Genomic DNA, 8,574 nt, shown 5'->3' with positions numbered 1-8,574 from the left:
TTCTTTGATCGTTCTTGGCAATAGTTTAAACATCGATTACTTCAGCTGAGTACGTTTAGACGAAGAAGAAAACCTACCTGTTCCTCCTACAAGTTAAAACTCGTTTCTTGTAATAAACTGTGTTCTATTGTTCAGTTCGTGATGATAGCTTTGGGGTCCTGTGATTTAGCAGCATTTTTATTTGTTGCTGGATTTCTATTTTTCGCTCTCTCGCATAAATTAGGGAGTTTCCAGAGGATGTGCTCCATAAAACCTCTCAGTCTGGCCTTAATGTGGCGAATTAGAAATATGCAGATTGTTGGATCGTGTGCGTAACTCGGTAGTATCGACCATTGAATTCCCATTGTAACGGCAATAATCCCTGGCAATCAGAACAGAATCGGTTGAAAATCTGGGACGGGCGCCATTGCGTTGGAATAACTTGTAATTCAACCATATGCATCTTTAAAAATTTATTTCAGTATACATCATTTTCATGACTTTTTTTAGAACATAAGTATCATGATACAAATACATAATGATACAACAAAATATTATATACAAATACATACCAATACAGATATTAGTACATGTATATAAGAAGAGATAGGCCGAGATATGTCAGACATATCATATGATATGTTCTTGAAGGAGGCTTGAAACGTGATACTCTGGTTTCTGGTAATGTACAAGAGACTTCTCCATGCTGTGCGGCCCAAGGGCCAGGAAATGGAAATGGGCGCCGCCCTATACACCACTAGGAACATGCACATATAAATGGAATGAATTTGAACCCAAACTATCTACAGGTCCGTTAGTCAAGGCACCGGGAATCGAAAATCTATATATGGCATTTGCTAATGCGAAAGAATACGGAAGTTGAACGCAGTGGAGTAGCCCCTGAAGTATGGCCTAATGGCTAAATAAACAGGGATGGGCGCCACCCTATACACCATAAGGCTTGAAAATGAACAAGCTGCAGGTCTATCCGTCAAGAAGGCGAAACTTTCTGTGTATCTGCTAATAAGAAAGAATATGGAAGTTGAACACAGAGATAAGACAACTGCTGTATGGCCTAAGGGCTAAATATATAGGTATGGGCGCCATCCTATACACCATACAGTACATGAATAAAGAGCTTGAAATTGAACTAGCTGTGGGTCTGTTCTTTAAGGGAAGCTCTCTGTGTATTTGCCAATAAGAAAGAATATGGAAGTTGAACACAGAGATAAGACAACTGCTGTATTGCCTAATAAGGGCTAAATAAACAGGTATGGGCTCCCTATACATCATGAATAAAGAACTTAAACTTGAACTAGCTGCATGTCTGTTCGTCAAGGATCCGGGAAGCGAAATTCCCTGTGGCCTTTGCTTGTAGGCGGCGGGCATCTAAAGTAGTCCAAGGCCGCTACCCTGGGGTACCCCCGCGTCACCTCCAACTCCTGTTCGTCCATTCTGTACACCTGGGTTCCGCTGAAGAAATACAGCGCTCCTGAAAAATACAGTCATCTTCATCCGTGAATAGTTTCATCAGGTTGGTTTGTCACTGAATAAAGAAACTCTATTTTAGTCATAATTGCCCCGAGGAAGGGGACAGATGGTCACCAAAACGTCGGTGAAGCTAAAGCTGTGGTTGTGTAAAACGAGTCTTTTTATGCAAGACTCCCCTGGACAATTTCCCGTTTTTTTGGGCCAATTTCTGCTATTTCCGTACCCCCTGATGCAGGCTGGTTCTACATAGTACCCTGTGTGTTTAGTCGTTTGTTCAGCCTTAGCCTCCTGACCACTTACACGTCACAATGGAGGCAACTTTTGACATTTTTTTTCATTCGCACGCCCGCATCAGTTTTTGGGATGCCCAGAGGATGTCATCCATCTAATACTCCAGTCTGTTGCATTTATGATGCCTCCAAGTTGCTCCCTTTTACAGTCTTACTCCTGGACTAGCGCGACGCCACCTACCGTCGTCGTGCCGAATTGCAGCATCCACGCCGTCATGCGGCAGCCCCTTCCACATCCTGCGGATGGGTTTGGGAGTCCGCGTGTCCAGTCGTCTCTCCTTCTCATTGTACAACCAGTAACGCCTTCCCTGGGATTGGAGATAGCAAAGGGAAGATTTCATGTCTCTCAGAGTTCACAGTTTGAAAGTTTTAAAATCCCCACTATTTTGTTCGTTTGGGAGTCCGCGTTAGCCTCTACCAGGCTCCGTGGATCGGTGAATCATTATCCTCATCACGTGGTGAGGAAACGTACTCTTCTGGCCGGCTAACTCCCCTAGCGTATTATAGACTCTATTTGTCCAATTTCTACAATAAGACCACCGATCCACGAAGCCTGGTAGAGGCTAAGTCCGCGTGTCCAGTCGCCGCTCCTTCTCATTGTACAACCAGTAACGCCTTCCCTGGGATAGCAAGAAATGGAAGATCTCATGTCTCTCAGAGCTCATAGTCTGTGGGAGTTTCTTATAGGCACAACATGTGTTTGTCTGTTTGTTTGCTTGTTTGTTTGAAGCTTTGTTTATTCATGAGAAGCTCAGATCGACCTGCAGGGCACTTTTCATTGAGAAGTTGAGGGAGGTAAAGCAGATAGAGATACAGATTACACCGAGTCCTAATAATTCTATTAACCTTGTAACACATGTCTTTTCGAGAACAAAACCTTCATGTGAATGAAATGTACAACCACTTTTCAACATGTCAGCATACAACATCATGTCGTCGTATTTCTGGTGTTTATGAACTGTGCAAAGCAATTGGCTGCACAAAGTTTGCTGAGTTTCTGAAACCACTTCAAACTAGACCCTCCTGTTCTAAACCACAACATACTGTACTACACTGGTCTGACAGATCACAGTTTCTACACCCCACAGTTATGCCACACAAGCCCATAACTACTCTGCAGACAGAGGTTGAGTCGCGTAGATATAGCAGTAGTCAGAAGAATTACAAGAGGAGCGCCAGTGTAATTTTTCCGACTACTACTATATCTACGCGACTCAACCTCTGTCTGGATAGTATCCACAACGTGTTAAATATGTACAAAAACAGGCCGAATCTTAAGAAGAAGACTAAGACAATTCTGACCCTGAAGAAGTAAGTATTCCCGCCCCACGTCAGCACGGCGTCCACGTAGTTGGGCAGGCCCAGGTTAATGATGAGGTGCGGACCGCTCTCCAGCTTGTTCACGTGGAACACCCAGTAGTGACGTCCTGGTGGGGAAACACAGAGGTTCTCAAAAACTAGAAACAAACAGTAATGTGAAAACACAGATTATCAGACAAAAACTTAAAAAAAAAAACGCAAAAAAGTCTTTTTTGACCAGCCTTTACCTTCCCAACCGAAGTCAGGTACGTTACCAATTTTTACATCTGTGTGGAGTGAGAAAATTCATGTGAAGTCCCTTCAGGCACTGGGTTTTTGTCTCATTGTCACGAATATGCAAATAAAGACGTGCCAAATTTGCATATTCATAATCATCAATATTTGCATATTCGTGACGAGACAAATGCGACAATAACTCCAAATGGGTATCTTATAAACTAAGCGAAGTTAGCAACAAACAAACAAACATCAACAAACAAACAAACATGATTGTTTACCTTGAAAGATGAGCACCTTCTGGTCCGTCTCCCGCTGGTAGATGGCGTCGATGTGGCTCGTGTGGTCGGAAAACAAACAAACAAACAAGCAGACAAACAAAAAAAAACAAAGAAACATGATTGTTTACCTTGAAAGATGAGCACTTTCTGGTCCGTCTCCCTCTGATATATGGCGTCGATGTGGCTCGTGTGGTCGGACAGTCCCCGCCAAAAGTCGCTGATAACGTAAGGCCCGTTCTTCCCGTCAGGTCCTCGCCAGAAATACCTGTCAATCAAACCCAAGCAAAGGCTTTGAAGAAGGCGAATTGACTTGAAAACAAAAAGCAGGTAACAAAAATATCAAAAGGTCGGGCCCTGGTCACGCCCGTCCTACCAGCGTCGTACAATCGCAAACTAAGGACAGTCTTGCACGTGCTGTACAAAATTCAACTGTCAGCATGAATGGTATCCCGAGTTGGAAAAATATGTCATGAAAAAGTAAACTGTTCTCCAATTCAAAAATCGGATTCGCTGTCTGACTCAATTACTCTGGCTACGCAAGTTATATTACAAGCACGTGTGGGTCAAACAGGCATGGGTCAAAGGTTGTCGGGAGTCAATATCGCCCCCTGTCCCGGTGTTACAGATAAACCAATAAATGAATGAGTGAAAAAAAATAACTGTTTTTGAAGATCCACGTTCCCATGTTGTCGAGCTTGCAAGCTTGCATTTAATAATATTGTCAAGACGGTGTTTTATGACTGAAAATCACCTGTTTTTAAAGACCCATATTTCGGTGTCATATTTATGTTGTTAAGCCTGCGTTTGATAAATGAAAATCACCTGTTTTTGAAGACCCAGGTCTCCGTGCCCATGCGGGCGATGGTGTCGATGTCAGTTGCCGCCGTGCAGATGTGCATCTTCCCGGGGGGGTCGGGGTAGGCCGGCCCCGAGTCCCCCAGGTCCGGCACCCCCAGCGGGCACTGGCAGGGCTGCGCCGTGTACGCCGAGCGGTGCACGTACCTGCTGGGTCCTGACCCGGAACGGGCTACATTCGGAAAGTGAGGGATACAATGGATGAGAGAGTAAAATGTGATGAGAGAGTAAAAGATTCTGCATTGTAATGTTAGTGGTGCACTACCAGCACGCCCTGCCCTGGTCCCTGAGCGGTGCACGTACCTGCTGGGACGCAGCCCGGAACAGGCTACATTTGGCAAGTCAGGGATAAAATGATGAGACTACGCAGACCAAGTTTAAACGCCGACTAGTAACACATGATGGTACTGCAGCCTTAAATTGACTGGCCTATATGGAATATTCATTAGGCTGGACCTTGTAAGCCGACCGGAGGACGTTACCTGGGACCCGACCAAAAACGTGCTACCAGAGTCCACAAACTTTGAACGCCGACTAGCAATACATGACGGTACTGCAGCCTGGAATTGCGTGGCCTACATTCATTGGGCACACAGCCTCTCTAAACTCTGATGGTACTGGAATGGGAAGATTTGTTTGTTCGTAGGTTTGTTTATCATCCATACTTATTTCCTTTGCTTAATCGATTTATCGGAATTGTAAAACGATTGATTCCGGCCTTCCTCGCACTGTCATATTTCATTTTCATTACATCTTTCGTTATTTAAGAACAAATAAATAGATAAACAGATATTTTCACTCGTGCCAAGAAGGAAAGGGGTGTTAAGTTCCTTTCCGAAGATTACAACGTCAAAAGCTGCAAAGACTTAGGCCATTTCCATACAATGGCATGGCCGGGCAGCTTTAGGGAACAAAAAAGTGTATAAAAGACACCAAACTGACACAAGACGTAAAGAGAATAGTCCTGGGCATAATTTGTATATATATATTTACATCTACATTTCTATTTTCATTAAACGTTTCCACAAACAGCCCTCCCGGGCTCCGGTTTGAAATTGTGACGTCAGCCTTACTGTCGATTGTGTCCGTCCGGGGAGGTCCGTACAGCTGCTGGATGTCCCGGATGTCGTCCCGGTGTAACCGGAAGTGACGTCGGAGCCCGAGGTAGTATGGGTACATGACGGAGTTGTGCTGACGGGAGTGGCTCAGACCGAGGCTGTGGCCGATCTCGTGTACTGCGAGCTGGAACAGGTTTATACCTGTGGTAACAACAAACAAATAAGTAAATAAACAAACAAACAAGCAAGGTAATCAGAGCTGGAACAAGTTTATACCTGTGGCAACAACAATAAACAAATAAATAGACAGATAGATAAACAAAAAAGAAAATCAGAGCCGGAAAAAATTTATACCTGTGTGGCTAATCAAACGTAGGCATCACACACACACACACACACGCACACTCACATACACACTCACACGCACACACATACACACACACATGCACACACACACACACACACACACACACACTTGAAGCGCACAGACACACACATTCACAAACACACATACACACAAGACAAAAAGCAAGAAATAAGAAAAAGACCGAATCCTCTTACTAATAAGATATGCTCATAAAACGTCTAACTTAAACAATGGACGCAATGTATGAGAAGACAGACAAAACTCCCAACCTTCCGTCTTGTCCATCGTCCATTTCTCGGCGTCGTCGAAGTGGACGTCTCCCCGGAGCTCGGACTCGATGTCGGGCGGGAAGGCGTGCGCCAGGTTCCCGCCGCCTGTCCCCGATGATGGCCCGTCGAACGGCTCGGCGTCGCCGAAGTGCTCGCCGTACACGAAGGAGAGGTCGATGTCCGGGTGGCCGAACGTTCGGATGAAGCGCAGCGAGGAAACGGACTCCCACACCTGGATAATTAAAGGTGTAGGATTTTGGAATGATTTCATGAAAATCGATTATTCATGCATTCATTCATGTCTGTTTCATTCACTCTTTCATTTATTCTTTTATTCATTCATTGCTGCAGTGTTACATATTTCTGAACTCCATGCTTATGTTACAATTGTAACCCTAAAAGACACGTTGTAAAATATGATAAAATGTTATGGATACATTGTGCACAGCATTTGCGTATGGCCATTTGCTAACGACGACCCTTTTCAAACCAGGCCGAGTGTTTTCCTGAAACAGCAACAAAAAATAGATAGAAATGTATAGCAAGAAATGTACGAAAACTTTCCTTATGACTGATTTTTTGGTTATTTTGTTGTCTTATCATAAAGAAAGAGCATTCTTTTTTCCTTGCAAGCTGCCCTGTCGGGCACTGGTTTGGAAACGTAGCCATAACATGATACTGTAAATTTTTTTTTTTTAATCTTGAAATCTTTATTAAAATGCCACATCGCAGACTTTAAATCAAGTCTGAATTGTGATGGTAATTTACATGTACTCCTCCAGGGAGAATTGCACAAAGAGTTACGTACAGTAATTTAAGAAGATACATGGCTTAAAATCGTAATTGCTAACAAACAATATTTACAAAATATCAAGGACCTTTGGTCTTATATCGCTAGGACCAAGACAAGTGTTCAGCTGTTATGTACGAGGGGCGTTCAATAAGTAATGCCCCTGACCCACTTCCAGTTGTCTGATCTAGATGAAATTTTGCATGTGTAATGAGTCATATCTCTATGAGTTAGGTTGCAAAAAACAGCTCTGAACTAATTGTGGTTACTGATTTACTGGTGTTTGAACTGAGTCAGGTGTGAAATGGACCAGGTGTGAAATGGAGCAAGTTGAGTGTCGCGCAGTGATCCGGTTTTTGTATTTGAAAGGACGCACACTAAAGGGGACTTTTGATGAAATGAAAAAAACTTATGGCGATGATGCCCCATCATATGACCTTGTAAAACGCTGGCATCCTGAATTCAAACAAGGTCGGAAGTCTGTGGAAACAGCTCCCAGACCTTGTCGTCCCTCTTCTGCCATTGATGAGGCATCTGTCGGAGGACCAACCTGGGATGTCCTACAAGAACGGTGTCCAGAGCTATATCAAATGATGGGAGAAATGCAAAACTCTGGGTGGTTCCTATGAAGAGAAAGACTAATAACTGTGCCAAGTTTCATTAATCTCCTGCTATGGGAAATGGGTCAGGGACATTACTTATTGAATGCCCCTCGTATAGACTAGTCATTCACGAATAGTCGACATAATTAGGGGGACTGTTTTGAAGGTCATTCTGAGTTATTTAACAGTTCAGTCAGAAAGGGAATGGCAGAGTTTTTGTGTCTGTTGGTGCGACAGATCGGCGTGTCCAACTTGTTGGCATTGCGTGTGAGTCTTCCTGAGATTTGACTCCTGAGTGGGGGTAGCCAGTCCCTGAGTTCCGACTTGAACAGTTTGTTGGCGAAATGCATTTAAGTTTGCGGGGATTTAATTTCGCGCTAGCGGGAAAATGGACTTTTCTCGGTGGTTTTAATTTCGCGGTAGCACCATGCACTGCAGTCTCTTACTGTTATGGAAAATGTTCGCGGTGGTTTTAAATTCGCGGTGAAGCGGCCGCCGAACGTTAATCCACCGCGAACATTTCTGCATTTACAGTATTCATACATGTAACGTTATATTCATTACTTACACTGAAAGCATCTGCGATGGCCGTGTCCACCTCCTCCCGGGTGAGATCTGCGGTGTAGTAGCTGATCCTGTAGCTCAGGTCGGTTTTGTGCCACCGCACGTCCAGCGGTCTGGGGTTCTCCTCGTCAGCCATGCCGCAGCGGGGGGTCCGCGGCGCCTGGGAGCTTGTAACCTCCGCGGCAGTTGCCTGGTAACCGTCTGCCGTTGCCTGGTAACCGTCATCTGTTGCCTGGTAACCGTCTGCCGTTGCATGGTAACCGTCTGCCGTCACCTGGTAACCGTTTGACGTCGCATGGTAACCGTCTGCTGTTGCCTGGTAACCGTCATCTGTTGCCTGGTAACCGTCTGCCCTTGCCTGGTAACCGTGTTGTAGAAGGTGGCGTAAGGACGATCTTTCATCTGCCTGTAAATGTGCCATAGAATTACATTTTTTTAGAATTAAGCATAAAATATGAAATACCAACATCGAATTACATTTTCTTTTAGAAT

General features: G+C 44.4%; 1 protein-coding gene across 1 annotated transcript; it reads right to left on the bottom strand.

Moving 5' to 3' along the window:
* Nucleotides 1-592: 592 nt before the first annotated feature.
* Nucleotides 593-8,310, bottom strand: LOC118430814 (matrix metalloproteinase-16-like). The gene is made up of 8 exons (XM_035841837.1): nucleotides 8,087-8,310; nucleotides 6,127-6,358; nucleotides 5,506-5,691; nucleotides 4,400-4,604; nucleotides 3,706-3,842; nucleotides 3,063-3,187; nucleotides 1,942-2,068; nucleotides 593-1,471 (listed from the first exon to the last, which is right to left on the bottom strand). The coding sequence occupies exons 1-8, from the start codon at nucleotides 8,216-8,218 to the stop codon at nucleotides 1,314-1,316; spliced, it is 1,302 nt and encodes a 433-aa protein (XP_035697730.1). The 5' UTR covers nucleotides 8,219-8,310; the 3' UTR covers nucleotides 593-1,313.
* Nucleotides 8,311-8,574: the final 264 nt, after the last annotated feature.

The sequence above is a fragment of the Branchiostoma floridae genome, chromosome 14, assembly GCF_000003815.2.
Source record: "Branchiostoma floridae strain S238N-H82 chromosome 14, Bfl_VNyyK, whole genome shotgun sequence".
Lineage (NCBI taxonomy): Eukaryota > Metazoa > Chordata > Leptocardii > Amphioxiformes > Branchiostomatidae > Branchiostoma > Branchiostoma floridae.
This window is presented reverse-complemented; position numbering and strand designations above follow the sequence as displayed.